The sequence below is a fragment of the Theileria orientalis genome, chromosome 3 (genome assembly GCF_000740895.1).
Source record: "Theileria orientalis strain Shintoku DNA, chromosome 3, complete genome".
NCBI lineage: Eukaryota > Apicomplexa > Aconoidasida > Piroplasmida > Theileriidae > Theileria > Theileria orientalis.
The window spans coordinates 1,332,317-1,357,607 of NC_025262.1; the positions used below are offsets into that span (position 1 = coordinate 1,332,317).

The following is a 25,291-nucleotide window of genomic DNA, read 5'->3' on the forward strand; positions in this document are numbered from 1 at the left end:
TAATTTATAAGGTTCTCTTCAAATGTTTAGATTTAAAAATATTTTTAAATGTAATCCTAGACACTTCTCAACAGCAACCAGATCAGGTATGTCGTATTTAATTTCTAAGAATAGGCTTTAAAATCCCTTACTATTTATAAAGTTAAAGAACGAAATAATTATAATGTTGATTGCAAACTAAAAATCCCATTTTGAGGGGTTAGTAGTCTAATTACCAGGACCGACCTAATGTGATTAACACAGGATTCAAAGTCGTAACTCATGATTACGACGCAATTGTGATTGGAGCCGGGGGAGCGGGCTTGAGATCGGCCCTGGAACTATCGATTCTAGGGCATAAAACGGCCTGTATCTCGAAATTGTTCCCAACGAGATCACATACAGTCGCTGCACAGGGAGGTATCAACGCAGCACTAGGTGAGTATTAAAAAAGGTAGAGATGATAGAACGTAAATATTGCGTGTGTGTAGTTGTTGCGTGATACTGGCGCCTTGAAATATGCAAACACCGGTGTAGGCAACATGGGCGAGGACGACTGGAGGTGGCATTTTTACGACACAGTCAAGGGCTCGGACTGGCTGGGAGACCAGGATAGCATATACCACATGTGCAAGAGCGCGCCGAGTGCAGTGATTGAGTTGGAAAACTTCGGAGTGCCCTTCTCGAGAAACGAAGAGGGGAAGATCTACCAGAGAGCGTTCGGAGGACAGAGCTTGAATTTCGGAAAGGGAGGCCAGGCGTACAGATGCGCAGCAGTGGCAGACAGAACAGGACACTCGCTGCTGCATACAATGTATTCGACGTGTTTAAAGTACAACTGTTCGTTCTTCATAGAGTACTTCCTGGTGGACCTGATAAAACACCCGCACGAAAATCGTAAGTTGAGTCACCGTTAAGAACGATGCAGGAATAATTGGAGGGATCTTCGCAAGAATGAGTAACATGGAGCTGCACGTGTTCAGAGCGAACCACGTGGTCATCGCCACGGGAGGCTTCGGAAGATGCTACTTCAGCTGCACGTCGGCACACATGTGCACGGGAGACGGAAACGCAGCAGTGAGTAGACTGGGACTGCCGCAGCAAGACATGGAGTTCGTGCAGTTCCACCCAACGGGAATATACCCAGCAGGGTGCCTGATAACGGAGGGGTGCAGAGGAGAGGGAGGAATACTGCGCAACTGCGAAGGAGAAGCGTTCATGGCGAGATACGCCCCTGTGGCGAAGGACCTGGCGTCCAGAGACGTGGTGAGCAGGTCAATGACAGTGGAGATCAACGAAGGGCGAGGATGCGGGCCAGACAAGGACCACCTCTACCTGGACCTGACGCACCTGAGCGAGGACGTCTTCAGAGAGAAGCTGCCAGGAATAACGGAAACGAGTAAAATATTCGCAGGAGTGGACGCGAGGAAGGAGTACATCCCAGTCTTGCCAACAGTGCACTACAACATGGGAGGAATACCGACGAACTATAAGACGCAGGTGCTGACGAGTGTACAGGCAGCAGTGAGTCCACAGGGAGCAAAGCCAGCAAAGAGTGGCAAGGGGTCGAGAACAAAGACCAGTGAGCCAACGAGTGCAACCAGTGGGTCAGTGGGAGCCAGTGGACCCAGTGGATCCAGTGTTAGTGCAGTAAGTCTGGGAAACGGAGGTTACTTTACGACCCCCAGAGCAAGCACAGGGCCCACGAGCAGTGAGCTAGTGGACCACGTGGTCTACGGACTGTACAGCGCAGGCGAAAGCGCGTGCGCCAGCGTGCACGGAGCGAACAGACTGGGAGCAAACTCGCTCCTGGACATCATCGTCTTCGGCAAAATGTCAGGAACGACAATAAACGAACAGATAAAAAGCGACGCGAGCAACGCAAGTAACTTGCCGGACTCAAGTCTCTACAAGGAGGCCGTGGACAGGGCAGTGGACAAGATGGCGACGCTGCTGTCGGGGAACTCAACGAGTGGCAGTAGCGCCACGAGCATGAAAGTGAGCGAGCTGAGGCTGGAGATGCAGAAGAGCATGCAGAAGTACGTGAGCGTCTTCAGAGACGGGAAGTCGCTGCTCGAGGGCAAGAACAAGCTGAGGGAGCTCGCGAACCAGTTCCAGTACGTGAGGATCAGCGACGGGAGCAAGGCCTTCAACACGGACCTCTACGAGGCGCTGGAGCTGGAAAACCTGCTGCAGCTCAGTCTGCAGACGGTGACGGCCGCGGAGGCTAGGAGGGAGTCAAGGGGCGCGCATTCGCGGGAGGACTGCCCGAAGAGGGACGACGAGACTTGGAGGAGGCACTCATTGACGTACCTCAACAACGCGAGCAGAAGTAAGAACCATACGCAAGGCTTTGGTAACATAGGGGTAGATAGCCTAGAATGAACAGTTAGAGTAGTTGGTTGCTTTGGCGCCAGTTTTGGCTGGTGGCTACTAGCAATGCCAGTTATTGCATTTTAACAGCAGTAATCGTACCAACAATAGTGTTGACAACGCTTTAGGATATGATGGAACACACGGAGGCTACGACGTCGTCGTGGGATACCGCAACGTAATTGACGAGACGCTCGGCAGTGACATGAAGACGATACCGCCATTCGAAAGAACATACTAATATAGTGACAATAAATGTACAAATAGCAGAGGTTGATGTGCACCTGTAATAAATAGTCGTAGATATTAGGTGTATGTCAAGAAGTGGAATCACTTTAGAGGCTTTTTCGTCCACAGTCTTGAAAACATTGTTATGGTAGGAGACTCAAAATTTTTAGCAGAGTCCTTCAAATAACGCTGTTCAGAGGCCAGGTCTAAGACGCTGATTCGCCTCTTGACTACCTGTAAACGACCACACCGTTTAGCGTAAATGGTAAAGTCGCGGCCCATGGCAGCGCCTATGTGTGTAATTATTAGTTTAATGGCATTATTTATGGTGGAAGGTGTGTTAAGAACTGTTTAATATGTGTTTACATTAAAATGCGGTACTGATTATATGGAATACTGTACTGCAAGTCAAAATAACACTGTGTGAGTACCGATAGTGAGTAAGTAAAATGCAAACACTAATAACTAGTTGTATGTGGTGAACAACCTTTCCCTGGCTTGAAATGGGCTCCACGCTGTCTTGCGATAATATTGCCGGTATACACAAACATGTTATGGGACCTCTTGAGGCCCAGATACTTGGGTCTGCTGTCACGATTATTCTTGGTGTTGCTGGTTCCAGTTTTATGTGCAAATAGTGTACTGAAAAGTTTAATATGATATGTGTTAAATTATAAATAATTTAATCTGGTTGAGCAGGTATAGGTGATAAACAGGAGGATAAAATAGACGCTGGGATTCCATAAAATAAATAGCTAAAAAGTAAAATTAAACTCACGTATCAGTCTTATAATAGCTTAAAGGTGAAGTGTGTAGATGATTCTTAAGTAAAAACGAGTTCACGCCGACAAACATTAAAATACCAACCACTACTAAAATGTGAAATAGCATTGGTGGTTAAAAAAATTTGAACACATTAATGTGGTTCCATAGTATTTAAATTTAATAATAAATGCTAATTAAATTGAAAAATAAAATTTATAAACAAAAATACAATAAAATGAACGAATTAACGGAATAAAATATTGTGTAGTGCCTGAAAGTAATCAAGAATAATTTACAAAATATGTTCCGTAATAACTTGAATAAATTTGTTTATAACAATTATAGGTGTTTTTCAACCAGTTCTAAGTATGTTATTCATCCACAAATATCAGTTATTCACTACATCTTAGTATAGATATAGCTAAAATAGCGTTTATTGCTATGAATATTTGCTAAATGGCACTAATTTAATAATAAGTATTTAGAATATTAATTATGCTAGATAACGATGCCAATAATATACAAATTTAATGGAAATTCAGCTATGACCTGGTCGTGCTCGGCGGAGGGCCGGGAGGATACACAATGGCCATCAAAGCGGCTCAACATAACCTCAAGGTGGCAGTGGTTGAGAAGAGAACCACCCTGGGAGGAACGTGCCTGAATTGCGGCTGTATTCCGTCCAAGTCCCTGCTGAACACGTCGCACCTTTTTGAGGTATGTAACCGTGAATACGTGGAACAATCATATCGTAGAAACTAAAACATGGAGTCAATGGAGTAACGACCTCCGGACTGCAAGTTGACGTGTCAAAAATGATGGCGGAGAAGGAGAATGTGATTAAGTCGCTGAATACGGGAATATTCGGACTGTTCAAGAAGAACAAAGTGGATTTTTTCAATGGAACGGGAAAGTTTAAGGGCGGAAACCATGTGGAAGTGGGTCAACAGGTGTTGACAGGCAAGAACCTGGTGATAGCGACGGGCTCGGAAGTGACGCCGTTCCCACACGAGTCCCTGAAGGTGGATGGAAAGTTCGTTATTTCATCGACGGAGGCACTCTGTCTCTCGCAGGTGCCAAAGAAGCTGCTGGTGATAGGAGCAGGAGCAATTGGCCTTGAGTTGGCCTCAGTCTGGAGTAGGTTGGGCTCGAGCGTGGAGATTTTTGAGTTCAACCCGGTGGTCTGCTCAATAATGGTAAGATTAATGTAAATAGATAGGGGATGACTAGCTACTATCGAAGTAGTGGTTGTTAGACGGTTTGTCATGTTTATTAGGATGTGGATGTTTCGAATACAATAAAGAAGGTGCTGGAGAAGCAGGGCGTGGTCATACACACCAACGCCCAAGTGCTGAACGCAAAGGTGTCAAACAACACAGTGCTACTCAACGCAAGTAAGAACCAGTTAATGAGTTAACCGTTGTTAAACGTTGTGCCTAGTTATAACGCAATTGTGCAGAGGTGGGAGGGGAGGATAAAACCTTCGTCGGGGACAAAGTGTTGGTGGCCATGGGAAGGAGAGCTTACACGGAAGGGCTCGGGCTGGATAAGCTGGGAGTAGCACTGGACAGAGGAAAGGTGCCAACCGACGGAAGTATGCGAGTGCTTAGGAACAAGGACGACCCGAAGAGCGTGGCAGAAAACGTGTACGCAATCGGAGATGTAACCTACGGTCCAATGCTGGCACACAAGGCGGAGGAGGACGGTTTAGTGGCGCTGGGCGACATTCTGCAAAAGGACCTGGTCGACGCAGACCACGACCTCATACCCTCAGTGATATACACGGACCCCGAGATATCAGGGCTGGGAGTGACTGAGCAGTACCTGACGAGCAACAAGATGCCGTACAAAAAGAGCCTCTTCCCGTTCGCGGCGAACAGCAGAGCGAAAATATACGGCGAGACTGACGGGTTCGTGAAGTTGCTGGCTGACGAGGCCAACAGGCTGCTGGGAGCGTGGCTGGTAGGGCCTCACGCGTCAGAGATGGTTCACCAGCTGGCTCTGGCGATAAAGTACGGGGCAACGTCCGAGGACGTGGCGAGGGTGTGTTTTGCGCACCCGTCGCTGTCGGAGGCCGTGAAGGAGAGTGCTCTGGGAATCCACTTCAAGCCCTTACACTTTTAACGTTTACATATTTATTTGCGTAAATAGCTAGTGTGCATGGTACTGGCGATTACACTCGATAGACTAGGTAATGGGTGGAGTGGTCTGCTATGGTAGATGTTCTAAACATTCAGGCATTTTACTTACACATTTTGCCCAAATTTGGATACAACAGTAGTTACAATTATTTTGACCTGATCCGATGGTTATCTGATGGTCTAGGATGATGAAAACGTAGATCAGGATGCATATAATGATAAGAATCCCTACATGAGATTCCATATATGGAAGGTAGGGTGTTGACCTGTCGTAATATTTAACTTATATTACAAACGATTTACTACATTAAGGCCAAGTTAAAAACTTGAAGACGTTACCATCTCAACAATGAGATTATAACTACATTAAAATTATGCCAAGTTTTTAAACTGCATTTGTGTCCGTTGTGTGTGTTGTACGATCAGAATTAATGTTTCTGATAAGTGGGTGTGAATGTCGGATATAATTCTCCAATGTGAACTTTTATTGATTATTTCAGTTATTCAGAGTGTACCAACTTTAATTTTACGTGAATCCGCTATCAGGTTGATGTGTTAACAACGGTTTAGTCAAAATTAAATTTTTGGTTTGTCGATCTGTTGAAATTTAATGTTAAAAACCTTGAGAAATGTAAGTAGATCTAGGTATAGTTCTATATGATACCCAATTGCCATTATGGTCCATTTTGAGAAAGACAAATTTATGTTCGTCACTTAAAACAACTTTGCCTAGACTTGAATTGTATGAAACGGTTTTGAGAATGTTTATGTTTTGATTGCCTTTTCTCCATACATATTTATCACCTACAACGACAGCTAGACACTTAATACCTTGATTGAAATCATACTTTTGATAAATTAAGTAATTTTCCTGAGTATAATCGCAAGGTTCCATGTAAACTTCATGGCCTAATCCGTCGTCCTTCAACAGTTTAATTTCAGCAATTTGACGAACTTGAGAATTTACGTTAGAGTATGATTGCTCATAATTTGGAGAAGGGGGAGGTGATGGTGTTGAAGATCCACCGTTTTCATGAGTTGTTGAAACTTCAGTTGGTGTAGAAGGTAGAGATGGATAAAGTTCGCCATCGTCAGATTGTATAGTTGTTTCATTAAAACCATTTCCATTGACAATATAGTTATAAGCTTCACCAGGACTTTCGCCACCTGAGTCAGTTTCAACACCACCATAATCAAAACCATGTTCATTTTCACTTAGTATATTATTGTTTGCTGGTCGTAAATCAGTAAAATCACGACCGGAAGAATAGCTTGCGTAATCGTCGTGTACTGATCCATAAGCTTCTGGAATGCCAATAGAAGGAGATTCAGATTCTGTCGTTGGAACGGAATAGTCAGATCGATGTGGAATTTTTTCTGCAGATGATGGAGAAAGTGAAGAAATTGTGTGTGATCCAGGCGATCTTTGTTCGCGCTCAACGGTAATATAATGGGCCCATTTATTAATGTTTGGGTCCAACTTGAAAAACACTGTCCTTTCATTATCACGCAATGCAACCAAATTTACTGTTTCATTAAATGCAACAATCTTAGGATGTTCAATATCATGTTCACCCTTCTGCCATATCTTATTATTACCGCAACTTACTAATGTGCAGTTTATACCTTGTCTAATTTCAAATCTTAAATCGTCATGGGTATAATTCATCGAAAAATCACAACCTTCAACCATTAGAGTTGGATTTCCAAGTTGATCAACTTTAAACATTTCAAGTAAACATTTTGATTTGATAGCAACTTCGGGTGAAGTAACCGTATGAGGATCGTGACCGAAATTATAATGAGATGAGTTTGTAAATGGTAAACCCGTTGCAATCTCATTATCGCCATAATAGTTGTTGTAATTAATGAAACCATTTGAGTGGTACACAACGGATGTATTATCAGTTGGACTGGGATTTTGATATTGTGTCTTTCCATGACCACGAGAATTCATTCCGTGTTCTGTGGAATTCAAACCTTGGGCATGATGTGACGTTTCAAACCTACTACCTGGTGGCATAGCTTGTTCAGGTGAAAAACCTGGAGTAAAACCTTGACCGCTAGGTGGGAGACCTGTAGTAGCTAATGGCATGACATGACCAGTAGCATATGGAACACCTGATGGCATAGCATGTGCACTGGCACCACTATCAAATGACATAGCACGATGACTGGCATCTTGATCACGATATTCTGAGACAAATGATGAGCCTGGTGACATACGTGCATTATAATGTAAACCACCGGCACTGTGATCAACATATTGTCTACCGTATGGCATAGAATGACCAGAAGGTTTCATACCATGACTGCCGGGTGGCAATCCATGGACAGGTGATTGCAAATTGTGACTACCTGGAGACAGACCAGGACCGGGAGACGACATACCATGGCTAGGTAATTGCATACCATGGGCAGGTGATTGCATAACATGACCATGAGCTGGCAAACCGTGACCAGTTGTTGACATCACATGACGACCAGCTGGTAAACCTGAACCCGGGGATGTCGGACCATAGGTACTACCTGGCATTACATGACCGGGTGTTGGAATAACATGACTAACATGTGACATACTCTGACCACCATGTGTTGGCGTAACATTGCCACTGGGACCATGACTGTGAATACCAGGAGATGTCATGAAATGGCCAGAAGGACCGTGACTGTAAGAACCGCTATATGGGATTCTACGATCAACTGACGCCATATCATAACCTCTAGAAGTTTGAGCATAACCACCATCAAGACGACGGCCATCTGCCAATGGACGACCAATGCCATCATCATGTAAATATTTATCAATTTCAGATCGACGACCAAATGGTATGCTATGACCAGTTACCATACCGTGTTCATCAAAATCTTGAAAACGACCTGGGTCAGATACGTCTGTTGGCATGACATGACCAGTAGCATATGGAACACGTGATGGCATAGCATGTGCACTGGCACCACTATCAAATGACATAGCACGATGACTGGCATCTTGATCACGATATTCTGAGACAAATGATGAGCCTGGTGACATACGTGCATTATAATGTAAACCACCGGCACTGTGATCAACATATTGTCTACCGTATGGCATAGAATGACCAGAAGGTTTCATACCATGACTGCCGGGTGGCAATCCATGGACAGGTGATTGCAAATTGTGACTACCTGGAGACAGACCAGGACCGGGAGACGACATACCATGGCTAGGTAATTGCATACCATGGGCAGGTGATTGCATAACATGACCATGAGCTGGCAAACCGTGACCAGTTGTTGACATCACATGACGACCAGCTGGTAAACCTGAACCCGGGGATGTCGGACCATAGGTACTACCTGGCATTACATGACCGGGTGTTGGAATAACATGACTAACATGTGACATACTCTGACCACCATGTGTTGGCGTAACATTGCCACTGGGACCATGACTGTGAATACCAGGAGATGTCATGAAATGGCCAGAAGGACCGTGACTGTAAGAACCGCTATATGGGATTCTACGATCAACTGACGCCATATCATAACCTCTAGAAGTTTGAGCATAACCACCATCAAGACGACGGCCATCTGCCAATGGACGACCAATGCCATCATCATGTAAATATTTATCAATTTCAGATCGACGACCAAATGGTATGCTATGACCAGTTACCATACCGTGTTCATCAAAATCTTGAAAACGACCTGGGTCAGATACGTCTGTTGGCATGACATGACCAGTAGCATATGGAACACCTGATGGCATAGCATGTGCACTGGCACCACTATCAAATGACATAGCACGATGACTGGCATCTTGATCACGATATTCTGAGACAAATGATGAGCCTGGTGACAAACTGTGACCTATAGAACCATGAGAGTAAGGTCCACTATTTGGCAAAATGTGGCTACCGGAAGATTGACCATGGGTCATTGCAAATTCACGTGAAGGCATACCTGAATCAGCATGTATACCAGCTGTCATGCCACGAGCACTGGGATAAAGACCGGCCTGACTTCCAGTTTGATAATAATTTGTGGATTTAGAATCTTGAGAGAATCCTTTAAGGCTTGGATAAAAGCTGTTAAAGCCCGCGGTTGCGGAACTATTAGTTAAATCTGGTGTAGGATTTGACTGCACTTCATTAATATCTTTTGTTGTCATAATCGAATCGTGATCAACCACTGTCCATTTTCCTTGAGAATCCTTATTAAACACCTTTGCAATGCCATATTGTCCTAAGTATACTGTTACCTTATCTTTTTCAACTTCAACCTTTCGGGAGAAATCTTCCTCGTTGTCTGTCTTCCAAATGTCAGCCCAAATGTTGTTGTTTAAGCATCTGGCACAATTAAAAATAAATCCATTTTTTGCAGTAAAAGTTCTAATGTTATTTTCATTAGAGAGGGTGAAAAAGTAACTATCGTGAGGGTAGTCAACAATTATTGGCATAGCATTTAATTTGTTAGTAAAAATTTCATTCCAAGGATCATTTTTACTATCTTTCTTAAAAACTCTAGTCTTATTTTGAGGTAGGTGAACTGTTATGGCTTTAGCGTCTTTGTTCATTAGATCGACTTCAATTTTATTTGAGAAATCAAATTCATTAAAATTTGACCAAATTTCAATATTGTTGTTATTAATAGACTCAAAAACCTTGTGAAAACCGAAACCATACTTGGCAGAATAGGTTCTAATGTTACTTTTTAATTCATTACTGTGTGAATAACAATCCTGTGTGTTACCAATATTGATGGCCACAGTGTGCATTTTGGACATATCCAGCTCTTTCCATGGATCTGTAGAATTTTCATTAATGAATAACCTCGACAGTCCATTTTTCATATTAATTTTTAAATCGCGGCTGCCAGATGAGTGTTTGGTGTACTCGATATTAAAGGCGTAATCGTAATCATTCTCAGCTTTCCAAATTTCGACCCATTTGGAGTTCACATAGCATCTAGCACGATTAAACATAAAACCTGATTTAGCTTCAAATGATCTAACATTTTTATCCAGCTTATTAGTGTAATAGTAAGACTCGTGAGGATAATCGATGTTTATTGGCTTAGGATTAATCTTGTCGGTTTGTATCTCGTTCCATGGCTGGTTTACACCATCTTTCTTAAATACTAAAGTCCTGTCGCCAGGTAGATGAATCGTTACTGCTTTAGCGTTATTGTCCAAGTAATCGACTTCAATTTTATTTGAGTAATCACTCTCAGAAACTGCTTTCCAAACTTCAACTTTGTTACAATCGACATATTCATTGGCACAGTTAAAAATAAAAGCAGATTTAGGGGTAAAAGTTCTAAACCTACCTTTTAAGACATTGGTGAATGAATAACTTTCGTGAATATAATCAATGTTTACACCATGAGGATTTATTTTGGATGTGTCAATTTCTTTCCAGATTTTATTACTGCCATCTTTCTTAAACAACCTAGTTTTGTTTTCAGGCAAGTAAAAAGTAACAGCTTTGGAGTCGTCATTCAGAAGATCCACTTCAACCTTATCGGAATAATGGGTGACGTCAGTGGCCTCCCATAATTCGGTATTATCATCTTTACCACATTTGAAGGCGTAGTTATCTTTGGCGGTATACGTGACATATTGACCTACCCTTTTATATTCAAACTTGTCAGTAGACTTAGTGTTTTTCTTAATGTTAACATCTACTCCTTCTTTCTCAGGTTGTGGAGTTTGGCTAGAATTTGAAGAGGTTTCAGCTGGTTGAATGCCAGAGCCTCTAAGAACCTCATCAGCCTTTACTGGTACAAACACATTAAAACGGACACATGTTAATATGTATACCAAGATGTATTTGCTGATGGTGTTTATTTTTATATTTTACAATCCTAGCGAGGTCATTGATAGCTCGTTTTAAAATAAAGGTGTTGGGGTCGAGCCACCATGTACATACTTATTAACTCATCAGTCCAGATCTTAACTGATGCATTTATTTGCCACAATAAATGATTATAATCCACTTCATCCATTTATGTACTTTGGTTTGCTATTATGGTAGAATAGCAAACCAAAATATACTTAAATTTCCGGTTATCCAGAACCATGGTCAACGATTACTACACGCTTCGAACATAGACAGTGTCACATGCCCCTCTAGATTTACAGATACCTTTCCATATGTTATTATGGCCTGGTATATAATGCCATAACATTTTCTTATACCATATTATCCATTACAGTCATTTGTATATAACCAATATGTGACTGTATGTACACATGGTCTGGTTATACTACACAAATGGTACCGATACAATCCCATATTGCTATTTACATATGTACGTAACATCCTTAACATACTTGATGCCTCCTGTATGTTGACGTACAAGAACATGTATACCGTCCCTATCTTATACTAACTGGTGCATATTCAGCACATTATATATAGGTATTTTACGTACGTACAACCATTATACGGCCCTGGAGCTCTTAATACAAATTCAGGAAACATATGGGCGGGGTACAACGGACTCTGCCCATACACAAACTAGGCACTGTGTGTTAATATGAACGTTACATTGAGATTTTATATTGTAAATACACGTAAATATCTTAATCATATGTTAGTGAATAAAAAAAGCAGATACTTTCAACAAATTACGGTCTGTTGTTGATATGTGTTAAAATAGGGTACATATTGAATAATTGAGAGAACAAACAAATAATTTCCGGTGACAAAATGACAAAAATTTATATAAAATATTATACTACAAAATTTTTAAAAATTATAAAAGTTTTACACTCATTTTATGAGCTGCAGCACGCATATTAGAGCCAATGTCACCTAAATCGTTACTACCATTTATTGTTTTAGATAATTCGCTCATGGCTTTATTAAGATAATCGGAGAATAAATAAACTATTTTTTTATTTGTTTCCACATTTTGGGCTGATTTGCCTACAAAGCCGCCTATACCAACTGATGCTACAGATGCCACACCTGCACTGGAATAAACACCACAGCCTTCTGCTGTTTGTGAACTCCTTTTCTAAAAATTGAGATCCATCATGATATTCTTCTCATAATGCCTCTTCCTACACCTCATGTATGTGTGCTTCCACCTTTCCAGTGACTCCCTGAGCACAAACATCAGGACTTTCACAACCAGTTTCACAGAGTGAAGCTCCTTGATCAATTGGGCTGATTTAACTATCCTATAAAACTTAACTCCCCTTTTAACCTTATGAACACCCTCTCCTGACTTCTCACACCATTTCCTAAAACTCTTGATCTTTATCAAGTGTGACAGTGTCCCAACTGTTATCATCTCCAATACTTACCTTCCAACCCTCATTCTTATCCATACTAAAAATTATCCCCCTTTATTAGTTATTCTTCTCAGACTACCTTCTGCCAAAGTAATCTCAATGCTTTTGGTGTCACGGTTAAACCCTGAAATTGGTACAACACACCAGTTACGAGCCGTTAATTGTACTCAGTCTCATAAAATGTAAAGTGGTAGCTGGGAAGTTTCTAAACTCATAAACTGTGAACCCCTAAATAACTAAAACCATAATTTTAAAAAAAAACTAAGCCAAAATATTATTACGTAATAAAAAATATAATAAACCACTTTAAAACTACATTAAAGCCATGGTTAGTTTGAGGCCACATTAAATAGACTGCATATAGTGTACAGTCCTATTTAAAGTTACTGCGAAACAGGTGTATTATGCTGAGTTCCTCCTCCACCTCCTTGAGTGGCACCTTCACCAGATCCACCTGTACCCTCTCCTGGCCATTTGCCGTCAGGTCCCCTTTCAATAACCTTTACAGTGCCATCACCTGTGTAGATGGTGACTTTGTTATCTCCTTCTACCACTACTTTTTTGGAGTATTCAGCCGGGTTAGTTGTTTTCCAAATTTCGGGCCTGTTGTCTTTATCAATAAACTCATAAACAAATCTAAAGGCGAATCCGGGTTTAGCGGTAAATGTTCTCGTGTTGCCTTCTAATTCATTTTTGTATTTGTAAGTTTCGTCAGTATGTTTGATGCTAATTGACCTATAATTTACTCTAGAGAGATTAATTTCGTGCCAGGTTTTATCACGACAATCTTTCTTAAACACCCTAATCTTGTTTTCAGGCAAATAAACGGTAAATGCACTACTGTCACCCATATCGTCTACTTCAACTCTAATGGAATAAATACTTGTGTCAGTGGTCTTCCATACTTCAGTTTTGTCATCTTTAACAAGTTTAAAAACGTAGTTATCTTTGGGAGTATAAATGACATATTGACCAACCCTTTTGTAATCAAACTTGCTACTAGACTTAGTGTTTTTCTTTATGTTAACATCAACACCGGTTTTAGGAATAGAAGTTCCTGAGGCAATAAAAGGTGGTTCAGAACCAGTTTTGCAGGCACTTGATCCACAGCATTCAGAACATGAGCACCAACCAGAGCACTCACATAAGCCAGAAATTCCACAAGATGAAAACCATCCTTTTATAATGTTCCAAATACATGACCATCCACAGGATGTCGAACCTCCATCAACACTGTTATATTCTGCACTGGCGTCTGTTGATTCCAAAGTAGCATCAGCTGATTCAAATGTTTCTCCCGTGAATGAACCACCTTCAGCTGGTTCAGCCACCATAGGTGAGGAAGACCCATCAATACCAGTCGTTTTACAGCTTGTATAGGTGCTACCACCTGTTTCAGTCCCTGTGCCATCATCGCTTGTAAAAATACCAGTTCCGCTACTTGTATGTGTGCCATTACCTTCATTAGCTGGAGGTGTACTAAAACCCTGACCAGCAGAAACTGTAGATGTTGGACTAGCTTTACCTGCTGGTTGACTACTTGCTTGATTGGCTGGTGTAGTTCCTCCTCTTGTTTTTTCATTTGTACTTATTTGATCAATTGTGGCTTTAGTTGAATTATTGGTATTTTCTTTCCATTTACCGTCAGATTCCTTTGTAAAGACCTTGGTAGAAGCACCAGCGCCATCTCCGATGTCTATCGTTACTTTCTTATCCTCTCTCACCACTTTCTTCGAATACTCAGCCTGGTTACTGGTTGACCATATATCGTATTTAGTTGATCCATCCCATTCCAAGACAGTATTAAAAACGATTCCAGCCTTGGCTTCGTATGTTCTTTTCGTCCCATCTTTTGTAATACTGTACTTACAGCTCTCCTTTTCAGAGTTAACATTCATTGTTACAGTTGTCTTTCCATTAGGGTCAATTTCTTTCCATGATTCTTTATGAGGTTTAATAAACTTCTTGGACTTTTGATCAGGAAGTGTAATGGTAACATCGTGCTCACCATCATGTTCATAATTATGTAACTCCACTTTACTTGCAAATTGGTCGGCCTTGTCTGTCTTCCATATTTCATCATTACCCTTTTTAACCAATTTAAAGGCTATGTTGTCTTTGGGAGTGAAAGTTACAATCTTTTTATTCGTATCTTCATTACGATCGTATTCATCAGTTCCTGCCGTACTCTCCAAATTTAATTCAATTCCTGTTTTGGTGACAGAACTTCCACCTCCAATATGTGTGATACCTCTGCCTTGAGCAGATCCACCTGTATGGGTACCATCTGATCCACCATTTGTTTGGTCGTTACCATCAGATGAATTGGTAGTGCAGCTGCTTTCAGTCGGTTGACTACTACCATCAGCGCTTTGACTAGTTCCATTAGCTGTTGAAAATGAACAACCTCCATGAGAAGTTCCGTCTGAACTAGACTTAGCACTTTCTGATGGATTACTAGTGGACAAAGTATCAATGGATTCTACTATAGCCAATTCATCATATGATATTGAATATAGAAACGCAAAAAATAAAAATTTGCGATAAAAATTCATTCAAATAGATCACTTTGTTAAATCTCATTTTCTGGATCTTTTATTAACTTGGCCGACTTTTAGTTACAGAAATGTGTGTTTTTAAAACTGAGTGTGTAGAGTTCTGATGAATAACTGGATAAAAACTACATTATTGTTACACATCGATATTTTACATAACATGAGTTAGATGTGTACGTTTACTAGCTACATTCACATGAATTTTAGTATGGAATCCTTAGGAATCCACCTAAAATTCCATAACCATGGGGTTATTTATCACGCTATTTAATTAAACAAATACCATTATTTAATAATTGACAATAAACTTACGAGAGTTATTTGGGATCTACGTTCACAGGTGGATTCCATAACATTTAGGAGTAATAATAGCCAGATGTGTGAGTAATTTCAAGTTACACATTTAGGAGATACTTGGCTAGGTTATGTTGTTGGATACACACTTAACTAAAAAGTAGGTAAGAAATTATACCATGTCATATAGTGAAGTGTAAAGTATATTATAACTTTATTAAAATATCTTTTTGAATAAAGCTATAATCCAATTTGAGTATTTATAAATTGCAACTCCAGTACCGGTGCCTGCTAAGGCAAATGTTCCAACAGTTGATGCAATCCTAGTAGCCTTTTCAACACCAGATACAGCGGGAGCCGGATTGACACGTACATGCTGTAAGCTTTGATGTCGTCCGCGTTGATTCATTGTACCTGGTTCTTCTCTAGAAGAAAGTGATCTTGAACGTCTAGTGTTTGATATTCCATGACTAGAATCTGATCCAACTTGATGTGTATATAAAGATGATAAAACATCCGGAAAATAATCTGATCCATGTGATTTAATATATAGTTCTTTGAGAAAATCTGGATCCGGCGAATGATCGTGACCACAATTAACTCTAACCCCGTTCAATTCTGAAACATTAAAACTATAGTTAAGAAGATCCAAATATTTACGCAATTTTTCACTGTCATTTGCTATTCGTGATGCAACGTGATCAATTTTCCATTCCATATGAAAATCACTTTGTAATAATTTGTAATATTTTTTAATTCTGGTATTTGAGTTGTAACCAGTATTTTGAAACTCTAACACCACCAATAGAGGATAACTACGGTCATAGTCATTATTAAAGTAATAAACATTTACCTGAGCTAACGGACTAGCGTAATCATAAACTATATTCCCCTTTTTATTATTGTCCTTATCGTACACTATGTTTCCAAGTCTATAGTCTTGTTCCTTTTTTGGCTTATGTTGATACTCAATGTAACAATCTAAATGAATCTTAGACACATGTATGCATATTTTGTCGTTATCGTAAGCTTGGAGTTCATAATACGTACTGTAATAATCAGGTTGCTTATATAAGTTAACTTCGTTTAAAAATCCGACTACTTCAGATAATTGTTTTAGTAACAATGGGCCATAATCATCTAAGTAACCATCAAAATCCGGTATCCTAGTCCATTCAGTTGAATATTTGTCTTTATTTTTTGGTTTATAAGATCTTTCGCCAAAGGATATTAGTAAAGGCCTAGGATCCTTATCATAAAAGTACACCTGGACTTTGTCTTCCAAATAATCATCTTCAAAGGAACTTAAATACTCAATGTTCTCAAATTTAGAATATTTAGAATTATACAAAGTTATTTCGTTGTATTTAGTAGTATTATCAATAGTTGGTATAATAAACTTTATTTGGTAATCCTCATGTTTTAATTTAAAAGAACTTAAAGTGTGTTCAAATACCCTAAATCTAAAATTCTTTAGAAGATTATAATATTCAGTAGTTTCTTGTACAACCAAATTAGTGTCTTCATTGATTATTGTAGATTTGGCATAATCATTATAAGATTCTAAAACATTCGTTCGTGTATACGGTTCTTGTCTATTAATTATAACAACCAGTGTTTGGAGAAAATAACACTCTAATCGTTTCAGTAATCTTAAAAGGATTTGAGGACTATTAGTTGATAATATAGGTACAACATTCCTCCTGGGTTTACTTCCAGTGTATTTCTCATAATTGGAAACATTCAATTTTTCCCAGCAAAGGTCTTTATTATTTTTGTGATGACAATAATATTCGCACTGCCTGGGTATATCCGATTTTACAAGCTCAATCATCAATGGGACTTCCTCAATAATCCTTTTGACATCCTTAATACTGGCCTTTGATCCGAAATATACATTAACACTGGAGTAATTTTGAATTTGGATTTCCTCCAAATAATTTATTTTGTTGCTTGAATTTTTTAGTTTTAAAAGGCTACCATTATAGGTAATAAGCGATTTATATTCACTGGCTTTGTTAACATAACAAGGTGTATGCGTACATATATAAAATCCACCATTATAAGATGTATGTTTTCCAAATCCTACCTGATTTCTCGATACACTAATTTTATCATTATTATATTTATGATTGTTGACTACTTTTGCAATTCCAATGTCATATGTCAAAAAATTTTCAAGTTTTGTAATCACATCTATTAGTTCATCAAATAGTTGTTTTTCACTAACGTACGTGTACAGATTAGATAAATTAACTACTGATGCTTTATTTTTATCAAATTCTGACATTTTGTAGTATCTAATTGGTGCTTTTGAGTTCTTATTGAACTTCAATAGTAAAATTAATGGACATTGATACTGATCATCATATTTGTTAAAATAAACTCGCGCTGATAAAAGACGGTTTTCTTCATTATTTTCACCATTTTTTATCGTTATTGTTCCTTGATTATTTGAAGTTGTCTTAAAGGGATAAATATCGTCAATATCATATTGATCTTTTGGTGTGTGTTCACAAAAAATAAATAAGCTAGACTCTTTGAATGTGTATCTTGACACATTAACGTCTGTCTTTCCTGTAATGTATGAATTACTTTTTACTTTTGCGTTAAGTTCTATGGTAGGCATTTTGTTACACTGTTAAAATAGTTCGGTTATTCTTTACACGTTTTAGCTTAAAAACATGAATCAGAAATCCAAAAAAGTAAAACAGAAGTGTATGAATACAAAATCAAGCAAATTTAATGTACAAATAGTATCGAATTAACTCCATTATTCTAGAAATACCCAAATGAAAGCAAAGATAGGAAATATATCAATGCTATATATTTCGAACTAGCTAATCATGAATCATTTACTCAATATATATTATGTATACAGGTTTATAACATTATTTTTATGTTATTTCCAGTCAAAGTTGGTGGCCAAAGGCTTGTCCTATCATATTAGACGTATTTGTGTATTATTCTGTTACATGCGTACAAGTGTGTAATACGACACATTTTTGAAACTCATGCACACACAGCCTCCAAAGGGTTGTCTTGGTTGTCTTAAAATCCCCATTCTGCACAATATTGTCCCAATAATGTATTTTATTCAATGTGTGGAGGATTTCATAATCTTTGAACTATTTCCATATTGGTAACCAAATCTTAACCAGAGATGTGCACACTTTAAACAATGTTTTTAACTGTCTTTAGTTTAAAAATCAATAGATATTACCCATTCTAATATTTATGTGAATTTAAAATACAAATTTACACATTAATTATAATATATAGATACATATGCTCATCCATATAGTCACACATATATTTTAAATGGCTTAAAATTATACATTTTGATTAATTTAATGGAAATATGGTGATTTTATAAAAATTATTTACTTTTGTTAAAAAAAATATAAAATAATAATCACTCAGTTGTTATTTAAGGATTAACTGGTTAGCTCATATAATACATGCTACATCATCTTTGTTTTTATGAATTGAATACAATTTAAAATAAAATATTGCCAATTTTATGTAATATGAGGTATAAGACGTCTAGTAGCAAGTGGATTAGTGACAACGTCCGGGTGTGTAAGTCAAAATGCCACTTCAGATATCAGAAGATTTTGCACAGGTTGCTTAATTTTCGTACACTATGTATGTAATTAGGTAATTTAATGTACTGCTGCCTTTCAGTGACAAGTATTTTCCCAAAGTGTCTAAGTTAAAGATTCCGTAGACCATGGGGGCAAAAAATTTGAAACCGGTGTATTCCACTTTAAATAATTCAATTTTTTCCACATAGTATAAATGGGTAATATGTAAACTTTAAAAAGAGCATTTTAAAACGGTTTGGTGGCCTCCTTTTCGCCAGAGTGCCGTATTCGCCAAGGCCAGAACACTTGAGGGTGTAAAACTCCTCAATATTATACAGTATGGTACATTGAAATTGGAAGATCCGGCTGATGAATATGTGATGATTAGTGCAGTCACTGGGCCGTGAAAACAGCGGGAGCCCTGGGAGGAGACCAAATTCCTCATTCGAGCCGCCCACGGGTCCTGGTCGCCAGGGTCAGTAGTTCCTCTGGACCCAGGACCCGTTGATTCTGACGAGGTGCTTCTTCTTCTTGTTGGGGAAGTGGATCACGATGTTGTTGGCGTTCTGGGATGGCTGCGCGCCGTCGACGACCACGGCCCTGGCGTACTCGCTCGGGTCCCTGGCCTGCCAGATGGTCTGAATCCTCGTGCTGGGGCCGCTCCACCTTATGACCCGGTCGAACAGGAAGCCCTGCTTGGCCGTGAAGGTCCGGCTCGCGCCCTCGCAGCGGTTGAAGTAGCCGTACGTGCTGAAGGTCGACTTGACGTTGATCGTCACGAGGTTGAACTTGGTGAGGTCGATCTCCGTCCACGGGTCGCTCTTGTACTTGATGAACTTCCTCTTGCCGCCCACGAAGAGGCTGACTGCGAGGTCCTTCATGCCGAAAATGTCGTAGTTGTTATACTCGACCTTGTTCGCGTAGTCGCTCTTGTCCCTGGCTGCCCAGAGCCTGAAGTCGCCGATCTTCACCGCCTCGAAGAGGAAGTTGTTGTTTGCCGAGTAGACGTGCGTGGTGCCGCTGTTTGAGTACCAGTACTCCTCGGAGCTCTCCCGCTTCTTGACGTCGAGGTCGATTTTGCGGCGTCTGTCGAGCTCCCTGAACTTGGCGGGGTCGATTGACTTGGGCTTCTCGACCATCTCCTCAGCCTCAGTCTCAGTCTCGTCCTCTGTTTCTTCCTCCACCGACTCCTCGGCCCTAAAGCCCTCGTCGAGCTTCGTCTCCTGCTGCTGAGGCGGCCCTGGCGGCTGAGGAAGGGTGCTGGCGAAATCCAGCCTCAGAAAGGACTCGCCGTCCTCGTTCCTGTGCACGATGGCCCTGTTGGGGAGTGCCCCGTAACTGTACCTCCACAGCCTGTGGGCTCCGCTTATGGCCAGGACGAACCTGTAGGGCTCGTGTGCCGTGAATACGTCCAGGTTGTGCTCCTCGTCCCTCTCGTACGTGATGTGCGTCGAGGAGGCTCTGTATTTGACGTTGACTGCTATCAAGTACTTGTTGTAGTCCCTCTCTGTGTCAGACTCCGGTGACTGAGGCGGCGAGTAGGCTTGTATGGGCTCCGGCTTCGTCCTCAAGGGCTTGACCAAGGGCTGTGTTGGCGTCGGCACTGGACCTGGAAAGTAAATTCTGAACACGTGCTCGCCCCGCTCGTTGTCGCCTACGAACAACTTGGTGCCGTACTCGAACCCGTAGTCCCTGGAGTCCCACAACACCGAGTCGCCCCTCGTGACCAGGCCTATGACGAACCTCTGAGCCGGCGTGAACGTGTGACTGTTGTTAACCGGGTCGTGTCTGTAGTCGATTTCGTCAGTCGTGAACCTGTCGTTGATATCTACTGCGACGAGCTGGAGGCCCCGGTCCCATCGACTCTCCCTGTCGCCGAAGTCCCTCCACTCCTGCTTGCCCGCCGGTCCACTGGATTCCACGAGATTCCTCAGGGTGCATCCCAATAGACAGATATCTATGCAGAGAAATATATCACGAGCATTCATCCATGACCGTGGAGTTCCAATTTAGGGGCTACATCTTCGAGAAAGGCTGACTGGAGTCCCTCTGCCATGGGGTTAATCGTTTCAATTACAAGCTCGCCATTATCCCTAGTGTAGCTCCAGAAGTCTGTAAACAGCTCCTTTTCAGCCCAACTTGTCCAGGTCCTGAAACTTGCATCTCATTTGAGGAAGCAGCCTAATCCACTACTTAATTCCATTTTACACATCCGATTCCCTCTCCCAGATCCATACAGTGCGTGCATTAATGATTAAACTATCTTACATGCCCTGTGTCTTCATTGAAATTACTTTGAATCCACTCGCTGCTTCATAAGTTCCCCTCCTCAGTTAGCTTAGCCGCCTTTTCCTCCTTCAGTTCAACAGGAGTTACGTGTGCCCTCATTTTCACCCTGTGTTTCAGCAACTTCTCAATCCCAAATGTTTTCCCCCTCCATATATCCATCCTCTAGCTTTTTTAAGGCAGAATTGCCTTGGGGTGAACTTGGTCCCCTGGCTGCAGCTTCTTACGGTCGATATTGAAACGTATACAAAGCCCCCCTATCCTTGACTCCCCTCTTCTGTATTCAGATGCCTCGGGATCACTTGTTCCAGTTCCACCTGGTTGCCATGGTCCTGACCTACTCCGGTCCTTGTATGACTTGGGTGTTACAGTCAATTCCTTAATCCCTACTACCTACTGTGCTAATATCTATCTGTTAACTGATCATCTGATTCATTATTCTAACGGCCGCTATCTGAGCTAAGACACTTTCCACCCCTGGTTACTCTCAGGTGAACGGCACACAAGTACTTTTCATATCTATTGTGTAAATTGGCGGTGCATTCTACAAATTAAATTTTGTTAATTCAGTGGTTGCATTAACAAATTAAATCTGTGAAAAAGGTGCTAAAGCTCCTCACACCATTTATTCTCTTCACGTATCTATAAAGTGTGTATTATTTAAAGGCTTATCAGTTTTAGAAGTATCACCATCCTTAGTCCTGTGTATCCAACTAAGTGGCCATTTGATATCTAACTAAATTCACAGTTCGTATCTAACTAAGTAGCGTATTGTTACTTTAGCCTCCTCTTCGGGTGTAAAATCGTTTATTATATCAAATTCGCGTCTAATCTGTTCCGGCGTTTTCCCCTTTATCATCGATGCCACTTTTGCACAGGTTAAGTCTAACAGCGGCTTAATGTCCAAAAAGTTCTCTGCCTACGTTTCCAATATTCAGCGCCAGTATTACAGGGTGTACAGACGTTGTGTGTATAAAAAATACTAGCTAGGTTCAGTATGGTTAACCGGGTGAAAGAGCTAGCCAAAAATAAAAAGTATACTAATTAAATAATAATTGCACTCAGTAACAGCTGTAAATATCTAATTCGCTGTGCTTACGAGTATCAGTTCGAATAAAAACTCCTTATCTACGTTCACAAATTCATAATCCCATTCTGAGACCACCTACACATCCATGATCGTAACAGCGAGTACTAGCAGTGCCGGGCGAATTAAATACAGAAACATGTACTACTTCGCCATAGCTGCTATTTATTTATCTACTGCGTGTATTTGCCTAATACCTCGTTAAGCTGGGATGACTTTAACGGCTGCGGAATTTGAGTCGGGGGATTGTTGTAATGATGCTTGCAATATTCGATTATTTTATTCAAAACGTTCGTTTTTATATTCGGCAGCGGTATGGGCTCGTTATCATCATCAATATCTGCAAATTGGCAGTTAATTTCTCTATTTACTGGCAGAAATTATGGTGGCAATTACAACTAGTAATTGGCCATAACTTCAACCAATCGGCAATATTCAGGCCTATTGTATATAATAGTGTCTAAAGATTAATAATTTACCGGTTAAAATGTTTTTTATGACGTTGCTCATGCAAATTACATCTCTATTTACTGTACAGGAAACACCCTCTGCGGAGACGAGTGTAACAATCTTCTTCGAAGAAGTCATGTTATATTTTATATATTCATACAATTTAAATTAAAATAACGCCGATTTAGCAATATTTCGCATATGGAGTGAAGCTAGTTATAAATAATAGTGGCTAGTGCCTTCCCACAATTGTTTAAAACCAGCTTAATCACTAATTTATTTTTAATAAATTTTTACTATTGTGTGTTTTACATTAACTTTTTATTTTTCAAATATTTTATATTCAATTCTGGTCAATATGAATCAATTTCATTATCAAAATGTGTATAGAAGACCCATATGGCATTTAATTATTAATAAATTTCTTTATTATTTTCATTAATAACCTAAAAATATAAAATATTTCATTAATAAATGTTAATTGAACCTTCAGATATTTTAATTTATCATTTAAAATCCTTTTTAAATTTCATTTACTATTCATCCTTAATTTGTATTATTACACCTCTTCATAACTACCAATTATTAATTGAAAATATACCTGTAATCATATGTTTTTACCTGTGTGTACACTTATAAACTTATGCCTATGCATAAATATACATATATCTAAACTTGTATGTATATGTGTATACATATACCAGTCACATACGCGTACCAACCCCTGAGCCAGTATATATAGGTAGGAACGTGCACACTGATACGACAATTCGCCCGTATATACACTAATGCTCAATAGTCTATGTGTGTGTGCTTATATATGTATTACATTATGCTTTTCTCTTTCTAAATGAGTTAATGAAGGCGTTCTGGTTATGTGGTGATATTAGGGCGTGGAATGAGATATAAAGTCCGTGTAACGCCACTTTGGATAGTGTGAATGCAACGAATCGGTTAAATGAGTTCAAATTAAGTGCGTCAGTCTCTATACATCAAAATTAATCATGATGCATAAAATAGCTATTAAGCCTGTATCTGTTAAACTATATCCTGTAAGTTAACTATATTCCAATGTATCTAATCAACGCCCTATCTAATATCTACCTGTCTGTCAATCTGTATAGCTATCTACCTGTCTGTCAATCTGTATAGCTATCTACCTGTCTACCTGTCTATCTAGCTATTTACCTATATAACCACCCGTCTAGATATTTAACTATCTGACCATATCTGTCTACATGTGTGTATGTATATCTGTCTACACGTGTGTGTATATACGTGTGTGTACAAATATATCTAGTCTGTAAATATGCTTTTACTTTCATCCATCGTCGTTGCTCTCTTCTTCCTTGTGTCCTTTTCCAGCTGCTGGTTTACTCTTTCTTGGACCTTTACTGGATCGTCATCCTCCAGATCATGAAGACTTTCAAACAGTTCACCTACATTACGTATCAGCATACACCGCAGAGACAATAATGCTCCATCTACTATCACCATATGGCCTAAATTCACCTACTTACTGTAGGTGCTACTCTCTCTATCTTCCTCTCAGCCTATTGTGTAACTAGCTACTACCGTCTGAAGTTTAACCTACCTAAGTTTAGTGAAAACTGCTTCTCGGCCTCCAACTCCTCGTGGACCAGTGCTTCCAACTCCTTCTTTCCTCTGAAAAAGTCCCTGGGGTCCGGAACTCTGCAGGTCACCAGCGTCAGCGGCCCGTAGGAGTGCACTTGCCTCTCAAAGTTGGTCCTGAGCACCTTTGTCGACTTGTTGAACAGGTAGTATGGGAGCAAGAACTCGCACAGGAAGACCAGCACCACCGTCAGTCCCTTGAGGAGTCTGAAAGGCGTCATGTTTCCGCTTCTGAGCACCGTTTCAAAGTTGTTGAAGTCCTTGAGTGTCAGCTTCTGCGGGTGCTTCTTCGTCAGCTTAAAGTTTACTTTGTCAAAGAGCTCGCCCAGCTTCGTGAAGGTGTACCTCAACAGGTCGCAGAGCCCGTGTACCAGCACTACGATGAGCAGCAGGTGCACTCTAAATCTCGGTGCTGGCGCATTCAGCAAGAAACTGACAGAGCCATCCGACATTTTGTTTGTTAATTTATTTGTTTGTTTATCAGTTTATTTATTTATTTGTTAGTTTGTTTATTTGTTTATTTATTTATTTGTTAGTTTGTTTATTTGTTAGTTTGTTTATTTATTTATTTTTTTTATTTGTTAGATTGTTTGTTTAATCGAACAACTAATCTACCAGACAATGTGTCA

At 40.1% G+C, this 25,291-nt stretch overlaps 6 protein-coding genes across 6 annotated transcripts; 2 read left to right on the forward strand and 4 right to left on the reverse strand.

The window, feature by feature from the left end:
• Nucleotides 1-22: 22 nt before the first annotated feature.
• Nucleotides 23-2,593, forward strand: TOT_030000615 (succinate dehydrogenase subunit; the record flags this gene model as incomplete). The annotated part of the gene is given in 5 exon segments (XM_009693359.1): nt 23-86; nt 244-417; nt 517-876; nt 887-2,335; nt 2,481-2,593. 5 exon segments carry the CDS (start codon nt 23-25, stop codon nt 2,591-2,593), a joined length of 2,160 nt encoding a protein of 719 aa, XP_009691654.1.
• An 89-nt stretch (nt 2,594-2,682) lies between these two features.
• TOT_030000616 (50S ribosomal protein L27) lies at nt 2,683-3,471 on the reverse strand (the record flags this gene model as incomplete). The annotated part of the gene is made up of 3 exons (XM_009693360.1): nt 2,683-2,870; nt 3,068-3,222; nt 3,359-3,471. 3 exons carry the CDS (start codon nt 3,469-3,471, stop codon nt 2,683-2,685), a joined length of 456 nt encoding a protein of 151 aa, XP_009691655.1.
• Nucleotides 3,472-3,646: 175 nt separating this feature from the next.
• TOT_030000617 (dihydrolipoyl dehydrogenase) lies at nt 3,647-5,469 on the forward strand (the record flags this gene model as incomplete). Its single annotated transcript, XM_009693361.1, has 5 exons — nt 3,647-3,711; nt 3,888-4,062; nt 4,101-4,541; nt 4,622-4,739; nt 4,805-5,469. 5 exons carry the CDS (start codon nt 3,647-3,649, stop codon nt 5,467-5,469), a joined length of 1,464 nt encoding a protein of 487 aa, XP_009691656.1.
• Nucleotides 5,470-6,099: 630 nt separating this feature from the next.
• Nucleotides 6,100-21,263, reverse strand: TOT_030000618 (uncharacterized protein; the record flags this gene model as incomplete). Its single annotated transcript, XM_009693362.1, is given in 10 exon segments — nt 6,100-10,569; nt 10,591-10,880; nt 10,899-11,246; nt 13,217-15,178; nt 15,994-16,003; nt 18,779-18,811; nt 19,353-19,387; nt 19,413-19,437; nt 19,702-21,164; nt 21,203-21,263. 10 exon segments carry the CDS (start codon nt 21,261-21,263, stop codon nt 6,100-6,102), a joined length of 8,697 nt encoding a protein of 2,898 aa, XP_009691657.1.
• A 972-nt stretch (nt 21,264-22,235) lies between these two features.
• Nucleotides 22,236-23,168, reverse strand: TOT_030000619 (sulfur metabolism negative regulator; the record flags this gene model as incomplete). The annotated part of the gene is made up of 4 exons (XM_009693363.1): nt 22,236-22,412; nt 22,593-22,658; nt 22,778-22,920; nt 23,060-23,168. 4 exons carry the CDS (start codon nt 23,166-23,168, stop codon nt 22,236-22,238), a joined length of 495 nt encoding a protein of 164 aa, XP_009691658.1.
• Nucleotides 23,169-23,860: 692 nt separating this feature from the next.
• TOT_030000620 (conserved hypothetical protein) lies at nt 23,861-25,114 on the reverse strand (the record flags this gene model as incomplete). Its single annotated transcript, XM_009693364.1, has 3 exons — nt 23,861-24,015; nt 24,350-24,469; nt 24,625-25,114. The coding sequence occupies 3 exons, from the start codon at nt 25,112-25,114 to the stop codon at nt 23,861-23,863; spliced, it is 765 nt and encodes a 254-aa protein (XP_009691659.1).
• Between the last annotated feature and the right edge of the window lie 177 nt (nt 25,115-25,291).